This window comes from Macaca nemestrina, chromosome 4 (genome assembly GCF_043159975.1).
Source record: "Macaca nemestrina isolate mMacNem1 chromosome 4, mMacNem.hap1, whole genome shotgun sequence".
In the NCBI taxonomy this organism is placed as follows: domain Eukaryota; kingdom Metazoa; phylum Chordata; class Mammalia; order Primates; family Cercopithecidae; genus Macaca; species Macaca nemestrina.
In genome coordinates this window covers 108,333,923-108,359,508 of record NC_092128.1, presented here as the reverse complement: position 1 = coordinate 108,359,508, position 25,586 = coordinate 108,333,923, and the positions used below count along the sequence as shown (strand labels likewise).

Here is a 25,586-nt window from a genome sequence, read left to right as displayed (position 1 = left end):
CTGCAGGTCCTTGTTTTCTGGGGAGCTCAGGAGCTCCTCAAACTCACAGTGGAGAAAACACCACACCACCCTCACCTTCTCCTGCCCCGGGGACCTGAACAGAGCTCCAGAATTCACTGATAGCCAGCTGCTCATCAGTTCAGCTTCCCTTTGACTCGGAGAGGAAAGAAAGCTTTGCAGATGGGAGTAGAGTCAGGGTATAGAATTCAGACTGCCCTGATCCCAGAAACACCTTTAGGGATTATTTTAGGAATTGTATCTACTATGTTTAATTTAAATGAGAATACCATAAAAGAAAAAATTAAGTTCCCTATAGCTATTACAGTTATAGGGACAAATAGAGAGGCTATTGAGAAGAGAATAGATATTTTCTAAGGACAGAGGAATACAATATAGTGGAGGTGGTTGGAAATGTCACCTTCACTCTGTCATAAAGACTTAAAACTGAAAGTGACCTCAGAGGTCATCATCTAATTCTTCCCCATCTTCGTATCTCTAGGATTTGGCATATAGTAGGACTTTAATAAATACTAGATGAATGAATCAACACATGACAGAATAAGTGAATGAATGAGAAGACTCGGCCAGTTACTACGTGTGTGACTCTGAGCAATGTAGCTAATGGAACCACACCTTCCTGATCTGTAGAAAGACTGGAAAGCAAAGATAAATGACACTATCCTTTGATTTCTTAAAACAGGCTGATTAAAGAGACAGACATGTAAATAATGTAATAAAAAGCCATCATGAAGGAAGCTGGAATGTGAACGACAAACGAGGGTACCTCTGCCCTGTTTCCCTGGCTCTTCTCCATCCTTCTGCAGCCACTGGAGCAGGGAGACCATCAGTGGCATGGAGAGAGTTTCCCCACACCATGTGAATTCATAAGCTGTGAAGTGTTTGTCTCCATAGGAATAACCAGCCAACAAAGCCCTGGGGCTCTGCTGCTCTGTACACAGAGGGGTCATGTGCATGGGAGGGGTCACCAATCACTCCCAGTTCAATTGCTCTGCTTTTAACTTCTCTCCTGTCTCACCCTCTCCATCCCCCCCCCACCCAGAGAGGAGAGTGAGCAGGCTGGGAGACAGGGGAGAGGGGGCAATAAAGAGTGAAAGTGAACAACTGAATAAATTACTCATGAGAGTTTTTTGTCCTTATTCCTTTAGATTCTGGACATACTTGAAAGATGTCACATGGAAGTGACAGTGCCTTTCAGGCCCTCCCTCCAAAACAAGAGCTGTGAAAACAAGAACAAGCACTATAAGGGCTGGGGAAAGCTTCCCCTCTGTCCTCTCAAGTTTCGCTGAAAAACCAACAGGCATCAACAACAAAAAGTAGCTTAGCTGGAGAAAAAGCAGACAAATTTGATTAACATGTACACAGTGAGAACCACAGAGTGAGTACCCACCCCCCAACGAGGTTCAGAAGCTTAAAGACCAAGCTTGTCTAACCTGCAGCCCACTGGCTGCATGAGGCCCAGGAAGGCTTTGAATGTGGCCCAACACAAATTGGTAAACATTTTTTTTTTTTTTTTGAGATGGAGTCTCACTCTGTTGCCCTGGCTGGAGTGCAATGGTGCAATCTCGGCTCACGGCAACCTCCACCTCCCGGGTTCAAGCGATTCTCCTGCCTCAGCCTCCTGAGTAGCTGGGACTACAGGCATGCACCACCACGCCTGCCTAATTTTTGTATTTTTGGTAGAGACGGGGTTTCACCATGTTGGTCAGGCTGGTCCCGATCTCCTGACCTCGTGATCCACTCGCCTCAGCCTCTCAAAGTGCTAGGATTACAGGCATAAGCCACCGCACCCAGCTCAAATTGGTAAACTTTTTAAAACATTGTGATTTTTTTTGGCAAGTATTTTTTTTTTAAGCTCATCAGCTATCGTTAGTGTTAGTGTGTTTTATGTGTGGCCCAAGACAATTCTTCTTCTTCCAGTGTGGCCCAGAGAAGCCAAAAGATTGAACACCCATTATAAACCATCTGGCAAAACAGGCAATGGGAGTGGGGAGAATTCTGCTGAGGGGCAATAAAGGATGACTAGGGAGAATGAATGGACCAACGCACAGAAATTAACTTGTACACTATCTCCGTGCAGATGTGGTTACATTTTTGGTCTTATAGGGAGGGGAAGAAAAACAGTTGTTCTCCTTGTCGGATCTGTGGATTTTAGGCAGATAAAAGAACTTCAGCTTCATCCTGTGCTTTGAGAGAGACAGCTGGCCGGGAGTGCTGGGGCAAGTCAGAGAGATTGTGAAGCTTTTTCAGTTCAGCAGGTCAAAGCGCCATATTTTGGGTATCAGTTTCTGAGCCCCAGCACACCAAACAAGCATGCTCCATGCTGTCCCATGCTGTCTGCTGTGGCCAGCTTGGGATAAACATGGGCCAAAGGCACATGGGGACTCTAAGTTTAGAAAGGAAATACTGCAGACTGTGCCAGAGCAAGACGTACACATTTCATGTACACTCTGACCTTGGCCCCTACAGTGCTTGCTCTTGTTCTGGAGGGAGAGCTGCTGGCACTTCCTTCTGACATGCCCATTAACATGCCGAAATTGTTCATGGTGTCATGTGAGTATTGAACAATGGGAGCTTCTCAAAGTTGGATGTAAAGGAGGTTTACTATCTAAACAATAGCCCCATGGAATGATGACTTTATTCATTACATTAATGAGTGCTTCATAGAACGCTTTTTGTTTTTTGAATGGCTTAAAAGTTCTAGGATAAAATGTGGTAACTTTTTAAACTTGACACATCCTACCCAACAAACCTTCCCTCGGCCCACTCATTATTATTTTCCCTTAAAACCCTGAAAGTAACTGCTACTGTTTACAAAGCTCCTTGACAACAGGATTTACTTTATGAGTTCCTTTATCCTGCATACAATTTGGAACTAATGATATTAGGATCTCCCACTTCCTGAAAATATGGCATCATTGGGAGCCAACAGAGGTGGGCACCCAAGAAAAGCCACTACAATTCATTAATAAGACAAGAAGGAATAACAAGGAATATTCTGGAGATTCTCCATCAGAAAATGCAATGGAGATGGGCTGCCAAGCACAGGGAGACACATCCCAGGAAGCCTCAAGGCTCAGATACTCTAAGTATGTTCTTGCTCACCTGACTTTCTTTCCGGTGCAGCCTGACAACTGCTGTGTTACACTCTCCATTCTCTGAGTCTTCAGAGGAATAACAGGCACAAACAGCAGCACATGAAACCAACGCTCTACAAATTATTTACATCCATTTTCTAATATTTTAAAATCCATCAACAAAAAATATACAACCATTTTGTTCTCAGTAATTTGTAACCACAAACCATCTAAAGTAAAAGTTCATGTTTCATGTTTTTAGGGCACCGGGAAGCTGGAAGGGGAAGGTGGGGAGATGGGAGAGGAGACTGAGTTGGGAAGGGTTATACATGGTTCCAATACACCCTTCAAGCCCCAGCCCTTGTGGCCAGACTGGTGTACCCAGCTTTAGGAAAACAAACGGGGAAAAGGCCTCCCTTTCTAGTGGTCTTGACATAAACTTTCAGGGTAGTCACAGTGAGGGGAGCAAAGATCACCTGAGGGCTACCAAGCTGACTATCCAGAGGCCAAACTCCTTATGTGAGGAATTTAGAAGTAACTAGACTTCCCTATTATTTAAAGCCAGCATCTGGTACCAGGCTTAAAAAAAATTATAAGGAACTAGAATTTCTACACATCTCCGGAATGCATGTATGTTCAAACTCATTGTGCAACCCTTGCTGACATCAAGGCATAAACATGTCTATAAGTGCAATTATTTGTCATGACCTGTGTGGCTAATAAGGTCCAAATTACCCTTAAGCTCCAGCTTTAAAGTCCATAAATATCCCTAAAGAAAAATCCACCAAGGCGAACTCAGTCCTCTCTTACTGAGGAGCCCTGCTGGACTCTTCCGCAGTCCTCTTTCTACCTAACAAAACTTTCCTTTCAAACCTACACCGTCACCTCTAAATTCTTACTACCCTACAACCCACGAGCCAACTACTTTTTCCGATGCCAGGTATCTGACACTTGACCCGGCACACAGCTCTTCTGAATATACAGTATGTTAGGTTGACTGGAAGAAATACTTATGCCTTTAACATAAAAACATTTGCCCTTAGGTATTGAGGTGCCTACATGACGCTTCATTACCCAATAACACATTGCAAGTGACACAATTCCTGGTCTTGAGCTATACCTGTCTCGTTTCTTCTTCATCATTCCAGGTGTAACCTTGGCTTCAATCTCACATTGATCCTCAGATGGTTTGTTAGGTGCCGTGTCAGGCTGTGGTTCAGTTTCTTCAGGGGGAGTATTGTGTTTACTTCCTTGAGATACAACTAGAATATAACTTAAGCCACTTGTCATAAAAGAGACAAACTCTTCGAAGTCAGGCTACAAAATAAAATGATAAACTGTTTCCTTCAGGCTCCTGAAATGGATGGACTAAAATGGTGGTCGCTACCCAAGTCAAATGAAATCTTCCCCCTCCATGGTCCCTGGGCAAGGGAATGTTACTCTTATAAATCTCTGTTAACAATACATTTTTATGTTTGGGGTTTTTTTTGGTTTTTTATTGAAAAATAATTGTATATATTCATGGGGGACATAGTGATGGTTCAATAAAGAAAATGTATAATAACCAGAGCAGGGTAATTTTGTATCCTTCGAAAAATATATCTCTTGGACCCCAAAATCACTAAGCCAAAGGGAAAAGTCAAGCTGGGAACTCCACTGGGCAAATCTGCCTCTCATTTTATTCCTAAATAAGATCGCTACAGAGATTAAAAAAAAAAAAAAAAAAAAAAAGCTACATACCTCCCTCATAATTTGTCCACAAGGAAATTCCTTGTGGGCCTCAAGATCTTTACCCTAAAACAGTTCTGTTGGATTTCACCCTGGCAATGTAAATTGATAATTGATAGCTTATCTTCACAGGTGGGGGACAGAGGACAGACAGAGCCGAAAGTCATCCCTCTGCTCACCTGAGACAAATGCACATCTGATGGCTTCCTCTGCTCAGTTGTTTATGTAAAAATGCAGATTCACTAAGCGAGACTAAGGCATAAGTGACTATTCCTCTATGGCATCTCGCATGTAAATCGTGTGTTCAGTGAAAGGCTCATCAGAGACTCAGAAGAATGCAATCGTTTGTCTCTTACCTACCTATAACCTGGAAGCATCACACCCCACAACTCTGCTTCATGTTGCCCCACCTCTCCGGAAGAACCAGTGTACATATTACACACACTGACTGATGTCTCATGTCTCCCTAAAATGTATAAAATCAAGCTGTGCCCTGACCACCTTGGGAACATGTCATCAGGGCCTCCTGAGGCTGTGTCATAGGTGTGTCCTTAACCTTGGCAAAATAAACTTTCTAAATTGATTGCAACCTGTCTCAGATAGTTTTAGTTCACACCTTTAACAAATCTTTCCCTATTCCTTCCCAGCTACTAGTCTCCTACATTTTTAAGTGGTAGAAGTTCAAAGCTAGTTGGAATTGATCTTAAAGATAACCTAACAACATTCCCAAATTTTAGGATGTTTCCAAGTCATCTAGGGGGCTTGTTAAGACACATTTTTCTGGAACCCAATCCTAGAGTTTCTGATTTAGCATGTCTGAGGTGGGGCCCAGGAATTGGATTTTCTCAGAAGTTTACAGTTAATGTCTATGCAGTTGGCGTAACCCTTTCTTTCTACACAGGTGGAAGCTGGGGCCAACAGAGATGGCGTGAGTGGTGCAGTCAGTTCCACAAAGTATTGTCCAGTAGAACGGTCTGTGATGAGGTACATGCTCTCTGCCCTTTCCAACACAGTAGCCACATGTGGATTTGAACACTTAAAATGTGGCTAGTGCAACTGAGACTTCATATTTTTAATGTAATTTAACCTTAATGAATTTAAATTCAAATGATCACATGTATCTAGTAGCTACCATATTGGACAGTACATTTCTAGAAGTGAGGTCTCCTGACTCCCAAGCCAGTACACTTTCTAATACACAGCACTGCCTTTATTATATTACATCCCCAGACAAAAAAGTGTTGGTGGGGCAGGGAGGTGGCATGAGTGGGGCAATTAGGGTAGGGACAGCCTGAGAGAAATGCCTTTAGGTAAAGAAAAGATTAAAGCAGTCTTGTGAAGCTGATGTCAGAGCCTTCAACCCAGAATAAAAATCAACAGGAAAGGACTAGATATTCACTTCCAGAGGACTGATGCAGGGGCCTTTGAAAGACATGACATAAAGAGGTCTTCATGTCAACAAAACACAATCAGACCATCCAGTTTTGCTTGGCAGTCACTATTTCTACCGAAGATTTTTTCAGAGCCGCTATCATTGGCATCTCCATGATATGGACACCAACAGGGACACCAGAAGTTATTTTAGTTGTTCAGACTTACCAATTTGCTTTTCTGTAATAAAGATTTAAAGCTTATAGAGGTCACTGTATTTAAACACATAGAGGATTTTTTTCTTTTTAACTTTCATACCTGGTCTGCTATTCGACTATAGAAGTTGACAACTTGTTCTTCAGTGAACACTGTCTTATGCTCTGCTTCTATGATAAATCCTGCTGTGGTAATCTTCAATTAGAGAGTAAGGTCAAATCCAAGTGTCGTGGGATCACATGTAAAACAAGTTAAGTTTGTTTTCTGGGCTTAACAAACCACCAGCTTTCAATGCATTTTCTATAAGAACCTCAGCAAAATCTATGGGACACTTGGTTTGAAGTGGCTCAAAAATATACAAACTTTAAGATTTGACTGCCCTGCTGGATTTCAGACTTGCATGGGGCCCATAGCCCCTTCATTTTGGCTAATTTCTCTCACTTGGAATGGCTATATTGACCCAAATACCTGCACCCCTACCCCTATTGTATCTAGGAAGTAACTAACTTGCTTTTTATTTAACTGGCTCATAGGCAGAAGGGACTTGCCTTGTCTCAGATGAGATGCTGAACTGTGAACTTTTGTGTTAATGCTGAAATGAGTTAAGACTTCGGAGGACTATTGAGAAACCATGATTGGTTTTTGAAATGTGAGGACATGACATTTGGGAGGGGCCAGGAGCAGAATGATATGGTTTGGCTCTGTCCCCACCAAAATCTCATCTTGAATTTTAAACTCCTACAATTCCCACGTGTTGTAGGAGGAATCCAGTGGGAGGTGACTGAACTATGGGGGCGGGTCTTTCCTGCACTATTCTCATGTTAGTGAATGAGTCTCATGAGATCTGATGGCTTTAAAAATGGAAGATTTCTTGCACAAGTTCTCTTTGCCTGCTGCCATCCATGTAAGATGTGACTTGCTCCTCCTTGCCTTCTGCCATGATCGTGAAGCCTCCCCAGCCATGTGGAACTGTAAGTCCAATAAACCTCTTTCTTTTGTAAATTGCCCAGTCTCAGATATGTCTTTATCAGCAGCATGAAAAGAGACTAATGTACAATCTAGTATAAGAACTATACTTTTTTAAATTTTACATAGCATGCTGGTAGAATAGGATCATTTACAGAAGGATGCATGAATAGATCGAGCCTTGTAAAGACATAAAGAACTCAAAGCCTTCAGAGGTAACTAGCACCAGAAGTGCATTTTTGTTATATTTCACTCTAAATGATAAGTTTGTCTTCAAACTGACGATTAAGAGGTTGTTATTTTGCAATTAATTTAATCATAGTTGGAAAATATTACTTACTTTTCTTTTAATTTCTAGACCTTTTCCACTAATCACAGCATCCGGTTTGATAATAGCAATACTGAATAAGTCCTCTAGAAAAAAATTTAGAAGAAGACAGAATTTCATTTTCTTGGCACAAAGTCTGGATAATGAAGGATCTGGCAATTAGCAATGTAAGTTTCTAACGATCAGTGAATTGTTGCCCATTGATAGCTGCGTATCTTATTATGGCATTTCAACTACCAGAGGGTTCCTACTTAGAATCAAAAGGCAGTTCCTATATTTGCATGCAGGAGAAACATTCACAAGAGTTTTTAATCAAGAGGAAACAAAACTTGAGTAGGTAGGCCCTGGCGGTTTGAATGCAATTCCCATGTGTAAGAAGCACACACAGGATCCATCCAGCACAGTACCACCAGTGAGTGAAGTTTTAACTGTGAATCATGCAAGTAAACATCACCAACGGATTCATCTATGAATGTACCGACATTCTTATAATGAACTTTTAGTGTAAGATAACTCATTTGGTTGTGGCTGTTTGCCTCTGCTCCCTCCAGAACATGAAGACATACACCCTGCTACCCCAACGCAGATCATCTAGTGAAGGCGTGAAATTGTTAACTGCAAAGTAAACCAAGAGTATGGGTCATCAAGGAAGAAATTATCATCACACATTTTTGGAAGATGGTAAAGGATGAAGTAGGAAGCTGCTGTCCAGATTAGTAACAGGAGACAGGAATCCATTGTCCTGGGTAACCTCTGAAAGCCTCCAGGCCCAGAACCAAAGGTAAGGCGAGTGAGGAAAAGAGGGTGCTTTTTAATAGCTGAGTCTTGCAAAGCACAAAATCATCATTTATCTGAACAATTCCTCATTAATAAACATGGATTTTGTTACCAGTGTTTAGCTGGAACAAGTGATGCTCTGATGACCACCCATATACAGAAAACCCTTGGATTACTTTGAAGTAAATTTACTTACGAACACTTTCATACAGTGATTCCTCACTAACTTCTGAATCTGAGTCTACTAATGGAATTTCAGGATGCTATGAAAAAGAAATGCAATGCAAAGAGAACACAGTTATGTTTTAAAATGATAGTGAGTGGGTTTTTAGAAATTTTGTGTCTAGTAAATATTTATAATTTACTAAATAGAAAGTAAAGTGGAAGAGTTCCTGAACTTATCTGACATTACTGTCTCCAGCTTTCCACTGAAATAAAACAAGGGATGTTTTCAAATGGAAGGGGCAGGAATAATGCATATGTGCAGTATGAAAAGGGTAGCAAACCTTAAATTTTTTTATTTTTTATTTATTTATTTTTTGAGTAGGAGTCTTGCTCTGTAGCCCAAGCGGGAGTACAGTGGTGCTATTTTGGCTCACTGCAATCTCTGCCTCCTGGGTTCAAGAAATTCTCCTGCCTCAGTCTCCCAAATAGCTGTGGTTACAGGCACCCGCCACCATGCCGGGCTAATTTTTGTATTTTTAGTGGAGACGGGGTTTCACCATGTTGGCCAGGCTGGTCTCGATCTCCTGACCTCAAGTGATCCACCCACCTCGGCCTCCCAAAGTGCTGGGATTCTAGGCGTGAGCTACCGCACCCAGCCAAACCTTAAAATTTAATAAGAGCATGGGAGATAAAATAAGAACAAATCAGAAATTAATAAATAAGAAAACTGTAAACATATGATTATCATGTTAATGATCAAAGGAGCATTTGATAAGTGTGAAGATCTATTCTTGACCATTACTATCAGCAAATTTGGAACAACAGGATATTTCCTTAACTTAAACAAAATCTTTCTAAACCAATAATCAATATCCTATTAAAGAGCAAAATACCAGAAGGACACAGGTTCCTAACTTACAGGGAAGCCATGAATATGCTTCTATGATTCTGTGAACTATCTGAAAGGTTTCATTTATATGTATATATAAATATATATACACATGCATTGCCAAAATGCTTCCCAGAAAGGTTGCACCATTTACACACCTAGATAGTTACAAAATTAGGTTAAATAATTTAGGAAAACATCAAATAAAAGGTAATATACTTTTTAAAAATTAAAAGACATAAAGTACTCAAAGCCTTTAGAGGTACCTAGCACCAGTAGTGCATTTTGTTCTATTTCACTCTAAATGATAAGCTTGTCTTCAAACTGTTGTTAATCCAAAGTATTACCTGAGGTCGAGCCATTTCACCTGCTGCAATTTTTCTCTCCTCATTGATCAAATTAATAACTTTTTTATTAACAAGTGGTGCATTTGCACCCTGAATCTTTGCGATAATTTTGCCATTCTATAAGGGAAATGAAAACAGGAGGGGAACTTTCATTGCAGAACACATCAAGAATTAACACTTAAACTAGACTAAGTCATCCCTCCCTTCTACCCTGGTCTCATCCTCATGAATCCTCTTTGAGCTATGGTAATTAACCATTTTATAGTAAGGTCTTAATAATGTGAATGTTCTTGAGTTGATAAACTCAGCTCTTTGAGTTCTACCTCCAATTTGCATGTCCTCCAGCACCTTGCAGCAAATCATCCCCCTGCAGGAGCTCTCACCTGATGCAATCTCTCCTGAGGCATCCTTGCTTTAAAGTTGAACAATTCTGGATAGGCCTCCCAATGACATCCTCCCTAGTTATTTCTGACACCATGCCCCTTACACTCACCTTTCAACACCTGTTTACTAAGCATCTGTTTACTGGTGCTGTACCAGGCATAATGATATAAAATAATAGATCTGGTACCTGACCTAATTAGATTAAAAAAATTTAAAAGGCCCTAGTAAACACAAGCACGTGAAACAGCAACTTTAGTAGGTGCCACCAAGAGTGGTGCAAAGCCCTTGGAGCACCTATAAGGATGGATTTTGGTCAAAGAGATCAGGGAAGGTACTTCTCAATGTCAGGAAGTGATTCTTGGTTTAAAATATGAAAGATGGGTAAAAGCTAATTGGACAAAAAGGAGAAGGAAGAGCAAAAGGAATAACAGATATAAGGGTTCTAAAGCTGGAAGGAAAGATGGCAAGTGATGAGGCCAGGTGACGAAGTGAGGGGGAGCCTGGTGTGAGTTGAAACCCAGCACCCAGGGGAAGCCACACTGTGCACAGTGTGGTGGGCCAGAGATTCAGTCTTCATCCTAAGTGCAGTCAGAATGTTTAAGCAGAGGCCATGGCCACTATTAAAATTGTTTGCAAAAATTATTTCACCTACTGTGTGGAAAAAAAAATGCTGGGGGGTGCAAAAGAAAATATTTGCAGACAAGTTAGGAATCACGCTAGAGGTGGAGGTGGAGAAATGATGGTAGTGGAGATGGAAAGGATGGAAATAGGTAGATGAGTGTGACAGAAACTTGGGCAGTAAAATTGACAGGTCCAAGGTATGACTTGGATAGAATGTGATGTAAAGAGATGTCACCAAGGCGACTCTTCTGTTTCTCACTTGAAAACTGGATAAATTAGAAATTATCATGTTACATGCCAAATTCTGAGACAATAGAAGAGAACTGTGTTTTGTGGGGAGGAAGATCTGATATTGAATGAGTTTGCTATGAGATGCTTTTTGAGAAAGCCAATAGGAGATGCCAAGACACCAACTGGAAAGGTGAGTGGAAAGCATAGGATTCAGTTGAAGATGTAAATGTGATTTATTGATATACATATGGTGATGACTGAAACTGTGTGTAGACAAAATTTTCAAAGGAGAGTGTATTGCCTGATAAAGTCAATATTTAATCATGGAATAAAGAAGGGTGAATTTCTCAAAGGGACAGAGGGAAGTGGCATCCAGGAAGGTGAAAGGAAAACCAAGTCACATAAGCCAAAAGAAGCAAATATTTTAAAAAGGAGAGCATGGTCACCATATTCAATCCATTTAAGAGGTACAAATGATGACTACCTAACAATATCCATTGTACTTAGCACAGGCTGATTCTTGAATACATTAGCAACAGCAATTTTGATGGAATTATCAGAACTCAGGTCAAATGGATTAAGGAGTTAATGGGATGGAAAGAAAATAAGTAAAATTAAATATGAAAAGTCTTCTGACCAATTTAGCTATGAGGTGAAAACAAGAAAATGGTGAAGGCTAGAGAGGGATATGCTATCAGAAAGAAGTATTATATATTTTTTAAATTGAAAAGACTTAATCATATTCAAAAGCCAATGAGAAGGATCCAGTTGAATAAGGTTTAAATGAAATCTGAAACTCTAGTTACCCTTTCCAACTAAAAAGTATCTTTCAACAATTCTGTGAACTATCTAATATCTCTTGAGGAAGCCTTCTGCTGAGACTAGCTGGAATGAATCTGTTGTCAGCTAAAAATGCTGAGCCATACAAAGGCCTCATATCTGATGAGGGAATATCTGAATAAAATGAGCATTGGGCTTGATGGTGTTTTTGTGATTACAGAATTCTATTCTTAAATTAATGATTATGAATGTGGAGCAATGGGCAGTCTGAGACATGATTGCAGAAGTGATTGGATGAAGTTTATTGGAAGAAAAGTTTTTTAGCAGCCAGGAGGACAAGAATTGAAAGGCCAGGTTATTGGGTGGGTTGTCAACGTGGATACTAAAGTCCTCAAGGTGATGGCAGGACTCAGGCTTGAGAGTAGACTTTGAACCACATGCCAAAGACTTCAGTCATCAATAGACCTGATTTGAAGGTCAGCAAATGACAAGAGTGAGATAGGGGAACAGGAGATTTAGTCATGTGAAACAGACCTCTAGTAATAACAAAGAAAAGAAGGTTATTGAAGAACTAAGAAGTAAGGGAAATACCAACTCTATTCCACATTTTGAAATAAACAATTATCACTTCAGGGCTGTGGAGAGAGTGTCCAAAGGAAGAAGGTAGAATTAAGGCAAGCCAAGGAAGAAAGACAAAAGCTCAGAGCCATGGTCAAAAATCTTAGGAAGTCATTTTAATTCCAGATGTCAGAGAGTGGAAAGGTTTGGGAGGCAGGGGAAGAGTTGGAGAACTGGGTGTGACAAAGAAGCATTAGAAGGATGGATGAAACATGGCTACAAAGGAGGGTGGACTTAAACTCTGGGCACTGATTGCAGGGATTAGAGAACACGGATTGGATGATCCACTTAAGGAGAGTGGGGCTGGGTCTACTGGTCAGACTGGACTAGCTGTCGGGGTGATGGCCCGATTCGTCTGTTTTGCATTGTTATCAAGGAGTACATGAACCTGGGAACTTTGTAAAAACAAGTTTATTTGGCTCAAACTTTTGCAGACTGTACAAACATGGCACCAGCATCTGCTTCTGGTAAGGCCTCAGGAAGCTTGTTCTCATGGAGGAAGGGAAAAGGAGACAGCATGTCACATGGAGACAGAGGGAGCAAGAGAAAGGTGAGACAGTGCCAAGCTCTTTAAATAACCAGCTCCTGCATGAACTAATAGAGGGAGAACTCACTCATTACTGCAGGGAGGGCACCAAGTCATTTATGAGGCGTCCGCCCCAATGAGCCAAACACCTCCCACTAGGCCCCACCTCCAACGTTGGAGGTCATATTTCTGCATGAGATTTGGAGGAAACAAATACCCAAACTATATTATCAACTATCCCAGAGCTCCAGACTCTACAATGTGACCCACCTGCTCAATCTTTTCTCCTCAGTCCCATGCTCCTACCCACTACATGCAGCTAAAGCCTCCTCATGGTTCCATGAGCCCCCGAAACCCATTCTGCCTCTGTGTTGTTATTCATTCTGGTCCCCTCATGAGTGTAATGACATCTAGTTTAGGAGTCAGCAAACCTCGGCCCAGTCCAGAGACTGTATTTTAATCATGCTGAAAATATTCACTCTCTGGCCCTTTACAAAAAACAAAACAAAACAGACAACAACAAAAACAACGTTGGCTCACCCCTCACCTAAATCATTGAATTCTAAACATCCAATTTAGAGGAGATCTACAATGCATTTTTTACCATTCAATGCATTTTTTTATCTTTAACCCAGCAATTCAACTCTTTGAAAGGGTTACAAGAGTATTGTTTAATAGCAGAAAAAAGCTATATCCAAGATGTGTTTTTTAATGAGTATTTCTAATATCAAAAATAAATATGCCACAGTGGAGGAACAGTCCAAGTCCTATCTATCTCCTCCGTGAAGGCTTTCTTCTGTCCCAATTCTCGAACTCTGGAGCAGCTATACTCCGTGTCACACAATTTAGCACTAACTGTACACTCTGCTTTTAGAAAATAGCACTTTTTATATCTTTCTAATTATTCATTTATATTTTATACTTATTTTATTATTACTTATTTTTAAAAATAGAGCTGTGGTCTCCCTATGTTGGCCAGGTTGATCTTGAATTCCTGGCCTCAAGCAATCCTCCCACCTCAGCATCCCAAAGTGCTGAGATTACACGCGTTAGCCACTATGCCTGGCCCCTGTCTGATTATTAAAGTTGTGTATTCCTCACAGAATATGTGGACAATATAGAATAGTATGAATAATAAAACTCAAATTAGTCACCTGTTCCTCACACAGAGAAGACTATGATAACATTTTGGTGAATCCACTTGCTTTCTTCTTTGTAAATATAGAGATAAGAGTAATATGTATTACAAAAGACTGATATACAGATGCTCCCTTGTATGGATATGCATGAATGTTTATAACCAATTCTCTGCTGCTAGGTATCTAAGAAATTTCCAAGTTGTTACTCCTGTAAATAATTTATTGTGCAAATCTCCAATCATTTCCTTAGTAAAGGTAAACACCATATTACTTTTCCTTTCCCTGATCAACCCAGTGTGTCATCATCTAATCCCTTCAATCCATTATAAGCTCCTAGCGGCCAAATTACAAAATTTATAAATAGTCAAGAAAAGATAAGGCAAACATTGTATAATTACTGTCATTGGCAAACAATTTCATGGTAATTTTACAATGTTACTTGTTCTTAACTGCAAACTGGAATCTGATAATGCAATTGAGAAAGTCAATATACTTACAACACTAAAGAGAAAAACGGGTTCACATTTATCTCTAAATGGCTGCAAAGTCACAATGTTGTCAGCTTCTGCCTGAAAAAGTAAATATTTCATATAACAATAAATAATACTATATTCAAGTAATTTGATACACTATGTTGAAACAATGCAGAGATACATATAATTTTTATGTTTACTGCAACATTGTGTATGCCCTAGTGGTTTTAGGGATCAAACTGCACATACTGGCGATTCAAGCCCTACATCATTTGGCCTTAAGCTTTCCTCACCATTTCCCTTTACATTAACCAACCTTTAGCCAAACTTATTTACTCATCTTTTCCTCCCTGGTCCTGCCCTTCTTTTACTGTCCCTGTTCAGCTATCCTTCCTCTAATTCTGTCTCACATCCTTTTGCTGTAAATCATCTCTTGTTCTGCACAACATGTTACTGTCCCTCTCCCAAGGCAGCTATGTCCCTTTCAATATTCTGCTACAGGCACCTGTGGGCCTGCTGCACCTGCTCTGTTAGAAGGAGAGTTGTGTGCACAGATAGAGTATGTTTCCTATCCACGTTTGTATCTCATCTCCCTCTGTCAGTCATAGGGTCATACATTAAAAGAGGCTTACTAAACATTCCTTGAATAAATTAGTAGTCAACTTTTAAAGATTTTGAATTTTATGTCTGTAATCTTCTAAATATTTTCTCATAAATTTCAAGTTGTTCCAAATTAATTATGAACAACTATACATTCAATAATAGTGTCTTCTTCCATATTAATGTAGTATCCATTGGTCCAGCTGCCAGAATGAGATCTTTTGGTAGGGTCTTCTGTAAGAGTTGGTGTCTTAGTCAGTTTGGATTACAATAGCAAATTGCTGTTGACTGGGTGGCTGAAAAACAAACATTTATTTCTCATAGTTCTGGAGGCTGAAAGTCCCAGATTAGGGTGCCAACACAGTCTGGGTGCCAGAAGTGAAGGCCTTCTTCTCCATTAATGGCCTCACCTGGAAGAAATCACATGTCTCTTCCCTTATTTAAATAAAGGCTTTGATCTTATTCTAATTACCTTCTAAAGTCCCCATCTCCAAATATCATCACATTGGGGATTATGATTTTAATATATGAAATTTGATAGCAAACATTCAGTTTGTAGCAGTTGGTTTTTGTAATCTAAGGCAATGCTTTTCAAAGTGGGATTTTCATTGTGTTTAGTGCAATCCCATAAACCTTGACTAACACCTTGGGATCCAGACAAAGTGCTACTAGGGATGTTGGAAGTGCTCCTGAAAAGCTGAGAAAAATCATGACATTACAAGAAAGAGCTGACTTGCCTGATAGGTACCCTAAATCGAGGTCTGCGGCTGCGGTTGCACACCATTTCAAGATAAAAGAATCCAGTCTAAGAGTAATTGTTTTTTCTTTTAAAAGAAGTTCATGAAGCCATCGCTGCAGCTATGTCAGTAGGCATATAAATCTTGCACTTTTTTTGAAATATCTTTTTATCTTACATTGAAAATGCAGCTTTTATGCAGGGGCAGGATTACTATAAGACAGGCATGCATATAGACTCTAATACGATTCCAAAAAAAGCAAAGTCATCATATGGCAACTTAAAGCACAAGGAAGTGAAGGACCTAAAGATGGAGAATTTAATGCCTGCAAAGGATGGTTTGATAATTTTTGAAAAGGCTAAAAAATATTAACATATCAGGAGAAGCAGTTGCTGCTGACCAAGAGACAGCAGAAAAGTTTCCAGATGCCTTTGAGAAAATAATTAAGAGGAAAAGATGTCTACCCGAACAGGTTTTTAATGCAGGTGAAAGTGCCCTAAACTTGGGTTTTGGTGGGGGGAGGGGAATGCCACAAAGGTCGTTATTTAGTAAGGAAGAGAAGTGAGCACCAAGACTTAAGGAAGAAGAGATAGGCTAACTCAACTGTTTTATGCAGTCGCAGTCGGGTTTATGATCAGGGCTGTCTTTCTCAATAAAACTGCTAACCCCCAATCCTTGAAGAGAAAAGATAACACCAGCTGCCAGTCTTTCAGTTGTACAACAGAAATCCTGGACAATGAGAATCTTTTTTTCTGGATTGGTTCCATCAATGATTTGTCCATGGTGTCAGGAAGTACCATGCCAGTGAGAGACTGTTTTTAAAGTTCTTTGATTTTGGACAATGCCCCTGGTCACCAAGAATCCCATGAGGTCAACACCAATGGTGTCAAAATGGTCTGCTCGCCCCCAAACACAACATCTATAATTCAGCCTCTAGATCAGGGGCTCATAAGGACCTGGAAGGCTCATTACACGTGGTCCTCTATGGAAAAAAATGTCAGTGCTATGGAAGAGAACCCTGATAGAACATCATGAAAGTCTGGAAGAATTGCACCATTGAAGATACCATCATTGTTACAGAAAAACTTGCAAAAGCTACCAAGCACAAATTAATAAATTCCTGCTGGAGAAAATTGTGTCCAGATGTTGTGTATGACTTCATGGGATTTATGACAGAGCCAATTAAGGAAGTCATAAAAGAGATTGTGTATATGGCAAAAAGGTGGGGGGTGAAAGGTTTCAAGATATGGATGTTGGAGAAATCCAAGAGCTGAGAGACACCACACCAGAGGAATTAACAGAAGACAAATTGATAGAGATGAGTGCCTCTAAACCAGTGCCAGATGATGAGGGAGAAGATGTAGAAGAGCCAGTGCCAGAAAACAAACTGACACTAGAACATCTGGCAGAAGAATTTCAGTTATTCAAGACTGCTTTTGACTTCATTTATGACATGGACCCTTCGATGATATGGGCACTGAAACCAAAGCAAATGGTGGAAGAAGGATTGGTACCATATAGAAACATTTTTAGAGAAATGAAAAAGCAAAAACGTCAGACAGAAATTACCATGTATTTTCATAAAATTACATCCACTATGCCTGCTTCTTCTGCCTCCCCTTCCACTTCCTCCACCTTTTCTGCTTCTGCCACCCCTGAGACATCAAGACCAACTCCTCTTCCTTCTTCTGCTCCTCAACCTACTCAATGTTAAGATGATGAGGATGAAGACTTTTATGGCAATCCACTTCCACTTAAGGCATAGTAAATATATTTGGTTTTCCTTATAATTTTCTTAATACTATTTTCTTTTCTCTAGCTTACTTTATTGTAAGGATATAGTATATAGTACACATAACATACAGAATATATGTTAATCGACTGTTTATGTTACCCATAAGGTTTCCAGTCAACAGTAGGTTATTAGTAGTTAAGTTTCGGTGGAGTTGGCCGGGCGCGGTGGCTCAAGCCTGTAATCCCAGCACTTTGGGAGGCCGAGACGGGTGGATCACGAGGTCAGGAGATCGAGACCATCCTGGCTAACACAGTGAAACCCCGTCTCTACTAAAAAATACAAAAAAACTAGCCGGGCGAGGTGGTGGGCGCCTGTAGTCCCAGCTACTCGGGAGGCTGAGGCAGGAGAATGGCCTGAACCCGGGAGGCGGAGCTTGCAGTGAGCTGAGATCCGGCCACTGCACTCCAGCAAGGGGGACAGAGTGAGACTCCGTCTCAAAAAAAAAAAAAAAAAAGTTTCGGTGGAGTCAAAAGTCATACATGAATTTTTTACTTCACAGGGGGGTTAGCACCCCTAACTCCAGCATTGCTGAGGGTCAACTGTATTTAGAAGTAATTCAGGTATTACAATTACAATGTTTATATTATAATACATAAATTATTAAGGATTAAGTAATTTAATAGTAATATAGTAACTATAATAAACACCATTTACTAAATTTTTATATGACTATATATATATATATACACACACAAAATATTTAATGTTCCTCTTTTAAAAAGGCACACAGTAGAAAAAAATTGTATACTGACCATTAAGCTCAGGATAATTTTAATAGGTAATCAACCTTATACATTTTAATTTTGGACCTACATGTTCAAGTTCAGAGTGTCTCTCTTCCTTGATTAACAGCAGAAAACAATACGTCCAGCAGAGGGCATCCCTCCATTACTGCTCACAATGGAGGTTTGGAGATACAATTTTCTTGCACCTTTATGGGCAGGTCACCAGAATCCAGAACCCCTAGTCTAGGTGAATGTCTACTCCTACCACTTTTGAACAAAGTTTCCTAATGCCAACTGCCAGGATTCACAGGAATTTCCTGATCCTCAGTTTCCTGTGATCTATCTGTCAGCTGTTAGACACCTGTGACACTGTCTTTTAACTTCTATCAACCCCTTTCCAACTGCATGTGGCAATCTCCTTTAGGCCCTATTCTCTGCTCTTCTAACTTGATTTTTCTTTCTTGTGAAGAATCGAGTCTGGAATAACTTCCTAGCTCCTTTCTGGTGGTTCTGATTCTTCAGAGTGAAACAGGTTGTTACAGAATCTTGTCTTTAAAAAAACTACAATGACAAGAGAATGAAACAACAAGCCACAGACTGGGATAAACTATTTGCAAAAGTAATAACTGATAAAGGACTGTTATTCAAAATACACAGAATGCTTGAAACTCAACAATAAGAGAACAAACAACCCAATTAAAAAATAAGCCAAAGTCCTTAGCAGACACCTCCTCAAAGAAGACATACAGATGGCAAATAAGTGTATATAAAGATGCTCCACATCACATAATCTTGGGAAATGCAAACTAAAACTACAATGTGATTCTACTACACACCTATTAGGATGACCAAAATCCAGAGAATGGCTGCTGGTGAGGATGTGGAGCAACAGGAACTCTCATTCATTGTTGGTAAGAATGCAAAATGGTACAGCTGCTTAGGAAGAAGATTTGGTGGTTTCTTACAAAATAAAACATATCATTACCACATGATCCAGCAATCTTGCTCCTGGGTATTTACCCAAATGAGTTGAAAGTGTATGTTCATGCAAAAACCTAAGCATGGCTGTTTGTAGCAGCCTTTTCCTAACTGCTGAAAGTTGGAAGCAACCAAGATGTTCTTCAGCAGGTGAATGGATAAGTAAACCCTGGCACATCCAGATAATGAAGTACTATTTGACGCTAAAAAGAAATGAGCTGTCAAATCATTAAAATACATGGAGCATATCACTAAGTAAAAGAAGCCAATCTGAAAAGGCTCTACACTATGTGATTCTAACTATATGGCATTCTGGAAAAGGCAAAACTATGGAGGTAGTCAAAAGATTGGTGATTGCCAGAGGTTATGGGATAGCGAGAGATGAACAGATTACAGAGGATTTTGCAGGGAATGAAACTATACTATATGATGCCATAATATAATAAGTACTTGTCATTATACATTTGTTAAAGTCCCTAAACTATACAACACCAATAATGAACTTTAATGTAGACTATGGATTTTGGTAAATAATGATGTGCCAGTGTAGGCTCATCCGTTGTAACAATGTACCACTCTGATATGGGATTGATGGTGGAAAAGGCTATGAGAGTGTGGGGATAGGGGATATATGAGAACGCTTTACTGTCTGGTAAATTTTGCTATGAGCCTAAAACTGCTCTAAAAATAACATCTATGTAAAGACTTTTTCTTTTTTTAATTAAAAGAACGAAAACCTTACAAAGTCCTTATTTCAGAAGACAAAAAAAAAAGTCAATTCCTTCACCAGAACAACAGGATTTAACTACTGTAGACAGCCACTTACTTTCTTGAATAGAAAAATAATAAGAGGTGAGTGTCTAGGCTTTAAACTGCTTATTCATCATCTTGAACTAAGGAAAATAAGTCCTATGGAAAATGCATTTAAAGAAGGGGACGGATAGTGAAATACAAGGTCAGTAGGCAAACCCATTCCAATGTTTGGGTTGAAAGCGGGGCCATGAAAGACCTGTAACTGGGAGAACATGAGTGGGTTGTGGTTGCATGTCTGCATTAGGGACTATGTATTTCAGAGATAAGGAGTAAAGATCTGTTATCATCTGTTACCTGCTCCTGTATCTTAAGCCTAGTTGGTTTGGGTGCTTTTCTATATAATATAAATATATTATGTAAGCCACACATATAAATTCTCTAGTAGCCACATTTAAAAACAAAAAAAGGTGAAAATAATGTGATAATAAATTTTACTTAACCCGATACATCCAAAAGATTATCATTTCAACATGTAATCAATGTATAAAATTACTAATGGCATATTTCACTTTCTTTTTCCATATTAAATCTTTAAAATTTAATGAGTCTTTTACACTTAAGAACACATCTTAATTCATATGCTAAATGTTAATCAGAAATAATTAATCTTTAATTAGCTTTAATAAAATTTACAGTTAAATAGTAGATCCACATACTCAAGTTATCCCAGATTTTAAAGGTTTTACAATAACTCAATTGAGTGTCAGTTTTAAAATTCAGATTTAAATCATTAAAATTAAAAATTCAGTTCCTCAGTTGGACCAGCTACATTTCAAGAGCTCCATAGTCACTTATGCCTAGTAGCTACCATGTTGGACCACAAAATCCTAATTAGTTGATCATTTTATGTGAATACATTGAATAAACGGTACGATTAAGTAAAATGTGTTTGGCTATAATATTTCAATCCCTTATTGCAAGTAGGTAGCAAATAAATGAGGAAGAATATCATTGCTGCTGGAAAATATGGTAACTGGGTTAATGCCAGAGCATTACTCAGTGATACCTAGTAAACAGCTTTTGCAGCCCTTATTCTAAAGGACACACACTGAACATGTGGTCAGGTGAAAGGAAACAGAACAATAGACATATCCATTATTACCCTTTTCTAACTTTCACAGTCATGGTAAATAGCCTTAATGTTATAAGAATGGGATAAAAATCATGTTCATTCTCAGATCTAGTAGAATTAAATATATAGTAAAACTGCCAAGTAAAGACTATTTTGAAGAAATGACAAGTTGTTTAAGTTAAGACAATACTTAAAAGTATTAGAAGATACTTAAACACTTAATATAACGTGAAAATAGTGGTTTAATTAAAACAAAATTCTTACAACAGCAAAATGCAGAATTTCATCTTCGTTGAGCTCGTTTTTCAATTTTCTGAATAAAGGTTGCATTGCTTTGCAAGGTCCACACCAGGCTTGGTAAACATCAATCACTAGAAGATGATGATATTTATGAAATAACTAGGTCTACCAATCTAGGATAGCAGTTATCCCAATTTGGAGCCATGGCCAGGGCAAAGGCACTGCAGGATTTCTTGATCAAAGTGGGGAGTGGCACTCTAGAGGGGCAGGGTGCCAGGAGGTGCCCTAGGTCAAACCCCAGGTGGCCAGACAACCGGGGAGCCCTTATACCTGTTAAGCCTTTGTTCTGCAGCATCTCATCCCACAGGCTTTGATTATTGATGACTGCCTGCAAAGAGGAAGGCGCTGTAAAGGGTATTCAAGCACCAGTGCACCAGATAAAGAATTGTTGATATGTCAGACCCACCTGTAACTGGACTTCTCGTTTTTTGCTTGCCATTTATCTACTATCATAGGAAAAAGAAAGAAAAATTTTTAAGTCAGAAATTTAAATAATATCTTCTTAACGCATGCGAATAACATCTTTTAAAACAATTTTTATTTTTAACTTTTGAGGGGACATAGTAAGTGTATATATTTATGTATCTCTGTATTTACGTACTTAAATATTTGTGTATTTAAATCTGAGATATTTTGGTATAGGTATGCAATGCATAATAATCACATCAGGGTAAATGGGGTAACCATCTCCTTAAGCATTTATCCTTTGTGTTACAAACAATCCAATTACACTCTTTTAATTATTTTAAAATGTACAATTTAGATTTGACTGCAATCACCTGTTTGTGCTAGCAAATACTAGGTCTTATTCTTTTTTTTTTTTTTTTTTTCTTTTTGAGACAGAGTCTCACTCTGTTGCCCAGACTGGAGTGCAGTGGCACAATCTCAGCTCACTGCAATCTCCGTCTCCTGGGTTCAAGCAATTCTCCTGCCTCAGCCTCCAGATTACCTGTGACTACAGGCGCCCGCCATCATGCCCGGCTAACTTTTTGTATTTTTAGTAGAGACAGAGTTTCACCGTGTTAACCAGGAGAGTCTCAATCTCCTGACCTTGTGATCCTCCCACCTCGGCCTCCCAGAGTGCTGGGATTACAGTATTAATTATTCCTAACTGCAAATAACATCTTAATATAGTAGTGAAAATTTTCCCCACTGTATATTGGATTATGCAGTCTCATCTTTGCTGGGGAGAGAGAAGCAAATGTCATGGAAGGACTCTTGTATGCTAGGCTCTATGCTAAATGCTTAGAGCGACCACGCTATCTTATCCTCCCAACAGTCCTGTAGCAAGGTAAGAATGTTACACGTTGTCTGTTTTTTTTTTTTTTTTAAGTTTTGTTTTCCTGAAATATTAGAAAGTGTTTCCTATATTATCAATTGCAAACATATTGTCTGTGAACATGCCCGTGGATCTTTCTGGGGTCCCTCTTCAGATCTGGCTGCTCTAAGGATATTTAACCCTGAGAACAAGGCCACTAGTGTTTTCTGGGGAACAACATAAACTTCCCAAACTCCGCATTCAGTGGTATCGGGGCGGTGTAGAACAGGAATCCGTCAGCGTGTGGGCGATACTGGACGCTAGCATACAAGAAAGGAAAGGCCACATGCAAGCCCGTATCCCAGGAAAGGTTCTGGTTGCTCCGGCAAGCCTTACACAAAACAGGTCCTCCTCTAAGCTAGACTGGGACGTTTAAAGAAAAGGAAGGAACAGGCCCAGAGGATCTAAATCAGCTCGCTCGTTGTGGCCGTTTGAGCGGTGACCTCAGTGAAGTTCCATTCCAGTACCTAAGGCCCTGCTAGGGCCCGGGGCTGAGGCTGGCCAACCTCTTGCTCGGTTTTCTTCTCCAGCTGATTCACCAAAAGGAAGAAGGGGGATTCCCTGCCTGTCTGGGAAGAAGAACGGGGGCAACGTTTTGTCCAATCCATCTGCCCATGAGGCTTGAGCTGCGTCTCGAGGCCCCTGCTCCAGCCAGCAGCTATACTTGGGCAGCAGGGACAAGACCAGGGGACGCCTAAAATCCTCCACCTCTTCTGCCCACACAATGCAGGAACAACGAAGTCCTGATTCCACCATCACAAGACTCTCTCTGTTCTTCAGCTGCCTCATCCCCAAACTCGCATCCCCCATCCTCCCATCCCCCCATTCCCCTATCCCCCAGATGTGCACCAAGGTGCGCTTTCCCAAATGCAGATTTGATCATATCTCTCCTTGGCTTTGAATCCTCCCATGACTGGCCACACTTTACAGCATAAAATGCATACTCCTCAAATTGGAGCAGAAGGCTCTCTGCCAGCAACAGCCTTTTCTTTCTTTTTAACTTTGTCTTCATTTACCCTGGTTCGTTCTTTCTTTTTTTCTTTCTTTTCTTTGTCTTTCTTTCTTTCTTTTCTTTGTCCGTCTTTCTTTCTTTCTTTCTTTCTTTCTTTCTTTCTTTCTTTCTTTCTTTCTTTCTTTCTTTCTTTCTTTCTTTCTTTCCTTTCTTTCTCTTTCTTTCTCTCTCTCTTTCTTCTTTTTTCTTTCTCTTTCTCCCTTTCTCTCTTTTTTTTTCCTCTTCACTTTCGTTCCTCCCACGTGCAGCATCTGGAAATAATTTTTAACAACAGTTTCTGATTAATCCGCAGGCTGAGATACAGAAAGCAACCATAGAGTAGAGGGACACAATGAACCTTAGTAGGGATCCTCATCCCTGGAGTGGATCTACAAAAAATAGATGAGAGGGCTACCTGTAGAAGGATCTTTGACCAGGATCATATCCTATCAAGACAGAACATGTAGTACTCCTTCACTTCACCATCTGCAATTTTCTTTCTTTTTTTTTTTTTATTATACTTTAAGTTCTGTGATACATGTGCAGAAAGTGCAGGTTTGTTACATAGATATACACATGCCATGGTGGCTTGCTGCAGCCATCAACCTGTCATCTACATTAGGCATTTCCCCTAATGCTATCCCTCCCCTAGCCCCCCACCCCCTGACAGGCCCCAGTGTGTGACGTTCCCCTGCCTGGTCCATGTATTCTCACTGTTCAACTCCCACTTATGAGTGAGAACATGCGGTGTTTGGTTTTCTGTTCTTGTGTTAGTTTGCTGAGAATGATGGTTTCCAGCTTCATCTATGTCCCTGCAAAGGACATGAGTTCATTTTTTTATGGCTGCATAGTATTCCATGGTGTATATGTGCCATGTTTTCTTCATCCAGTCTATCATTGATGGGCATTTGAGTTGGTTCCAAGTCTTTGCTATTGTGAATAGTGCCGCAATAAACATACATGTGCATGTGTCTTTATAATCCTTTGGGTATACACCCAGTACTAGGATTGCTGGGTCAAATGGTAACAAAAGCCAAAATTGACAAATGTGATCTAATTAAACTAAAGAGCTTCTGCACAGCAAAATAAACTACCATCAAAGTGAACAAGCAACCTACAGAATGGGGGAAAAATTTTGCAATCTATCTATCTCACAAAGGGCTAATATCCAGAATCTACAAGGAACTTAAACAAATTTACAAGAAAAAAACAAATAACCCCATCAAAAAGTGGGCAAAGGATAGGAGCAGACACTTCTCAAAAGAAGACATTTGTGAGGCCAACAAACATATAAACAAAAGCTTTTCAACATTGATCATTAGAGAAATGCAAATCGAAATCACAATGAGATACCATCTCACACCAGTTAGAATGGCAATCATTAAAAAATCAGGAAACAGGTGCTGGAGAGGATGTGGAGAAATAGGAACACTTTTACAGTGTTGATGGGAGTGTAATTATTTCAACCATTGTGGAAGACAGTGTGGTGATTCCTCAAGGATCTAAAACCATCTGCTATTTTCAAATAAGTTTTATGTATTTCCTATAATTGCTATTTCACCAGAGTCAGACTGCTAGCAAATTGACTTTTGATTCTTCTTTG

At 39.8% G+C, this 25,586-nt stretch overlaps 1 protein-coding gene across 6 annotated transcripts in view; it reads right to left on the bottom strand.

The window, feature by feature from the left end:
- LOC105497786 (NME/NM23 family member 8) overlaps nt 1–23,686 on the bottom strand; it is a 54,153-nt gene extending 30,467 nt beyond the window's left edge. The window contains exons 1-11 of one of the 6 annotated variants that reach the window (XM_071095052.1): nt 23,499–23,686; nt 22,081–22,120; nt 21,945–22,002; nt 21,639–21,745; nt 14,679–14,750; nt 13,474–13,530; nt 9,883–9,999; nt 8,678–8,744; nt 7,717–7,790; nt 6,513–6,605; nt 4,216–4,412 (exon numbers count right to left, since the gene is read on the bottom strand). In XM_071095052.1, the coding sequence (XP_070951153.1) occupies nt 4,216–4,412; nt 6,513–6,605; nt 7,717–7,790; nt 8,678–8,744; nt 9,883–9,999; nt 13,474–13,530; nt 14,679–14,750; nt 21,639–21,745; nt 21,945–22,002; nt 22,081–22,113 (875 nt within the window). In that variant the 5' untranslated portion in view covers nt 22,114–22,120; nt 23,499–23,686. Of the gene's footprint in view, nt 1–4,215; nt 4,413–6,512; nt 6,606–7,716; nt 7,791–8,677; nt 8,745–9,882; nt 10,000–13,473; nt 13,531–14,678; nt 14,751–21,638; nt 21,746–21,944; nt 22,003–22,080; nt 22,122–23,191 lie in introns of all 6 variants that reach the window. The other 5 variants (XM_071095050.1, XM_071095051.1, XM_071095053.1 and 2 more) reach the window with 5 other exon arrangements.
- Between the last annotated feature and the right edge of the window lie 1,900 nt (nt 23,687–25,586).